Here is a 545-nt window from a genome sequence, read left to right as displayed (position 1 = left end):
TTATCAAGCAAACCCTTCAACAACGGTTTCAAACCTTCTTCATCAAATGGCTTCACAACTCTAAGAAGCTCACCAGAAACTCCTTTAATCAAGGACCCTGAATCATCATCATCACCTTCAAGCGCAAGCTCAACTCTTTCATCAACCTCAACCACCTCTTCATAAAGATTCGACGGTTTCGCCACAGTAAGATCAAAAATATCTGGCCGAGCTTGATTACCAATCTGCAACAAATCTTTAAACCCTTTAGTAACACACAAAGCTATCCTCTCCCCTTTCCTCTCCAACAACGCATTCGTTGCCACAGTTGTACCCATCCTTATCCACTGAATCTTATCAGTAGGTATCTTAGACGTTCTTGGTATCTTCTTCCCTGTGTACTCCTCAAGTATCCTCCTGATTCCTTCAACAGGAGCATCATCGTAGTTCGATGGATCCACTGATAAAAGCTTCAAAACACGACCATCAGAATGCCCTGGAATCTCAGCATAAACATCTGTGAATGTACCTCCCCTGTCTATACAAAACCTCAGCTTCCCTTCAAT

At 42.6% G+C, this 545-nt stretch overlaps 1 protein-coding gene across 1 annotated transcript; it reads right to left on the bottom strand.

The window, feature by feature from the left end:
* Positions 1-5: 5 nt before the first annotated feature.
* Positions 6-542, bottom strand: LOC109131820 (5-oxoprolinase-like; the record flags this gene model as incomplete). Its single annotated transcript, XM_019243000.1, has 1 exon — positions 6-542. A coding segment is annotated over one exon (537 nt), but the record flags the coding sequence as incomplete, so codon positions are not given.
* Between the last annotated feature and the right edge of the window lie 3 nt (positions 543-545).

This window comes from Camelina sativa, unplaced genomic scaffold (genome assembly GCF_000633955.1).
Source record: "Camelina sativa cultivar DH55 unplaced genomic scaffold, Cs unpScaffold05721, whole genome shotgun sequence".
Taxonomy (NCBI): domain Eukaryota; kingdom Viridiplantae; phylum Streptophyta; class Magnoliopsida; order Brassicales; family Brassicaceae; genus Camelina; species Camelina sativa.
This window is presented reverse-complemented; position numbering and strand designations above follow the sequence as displayed.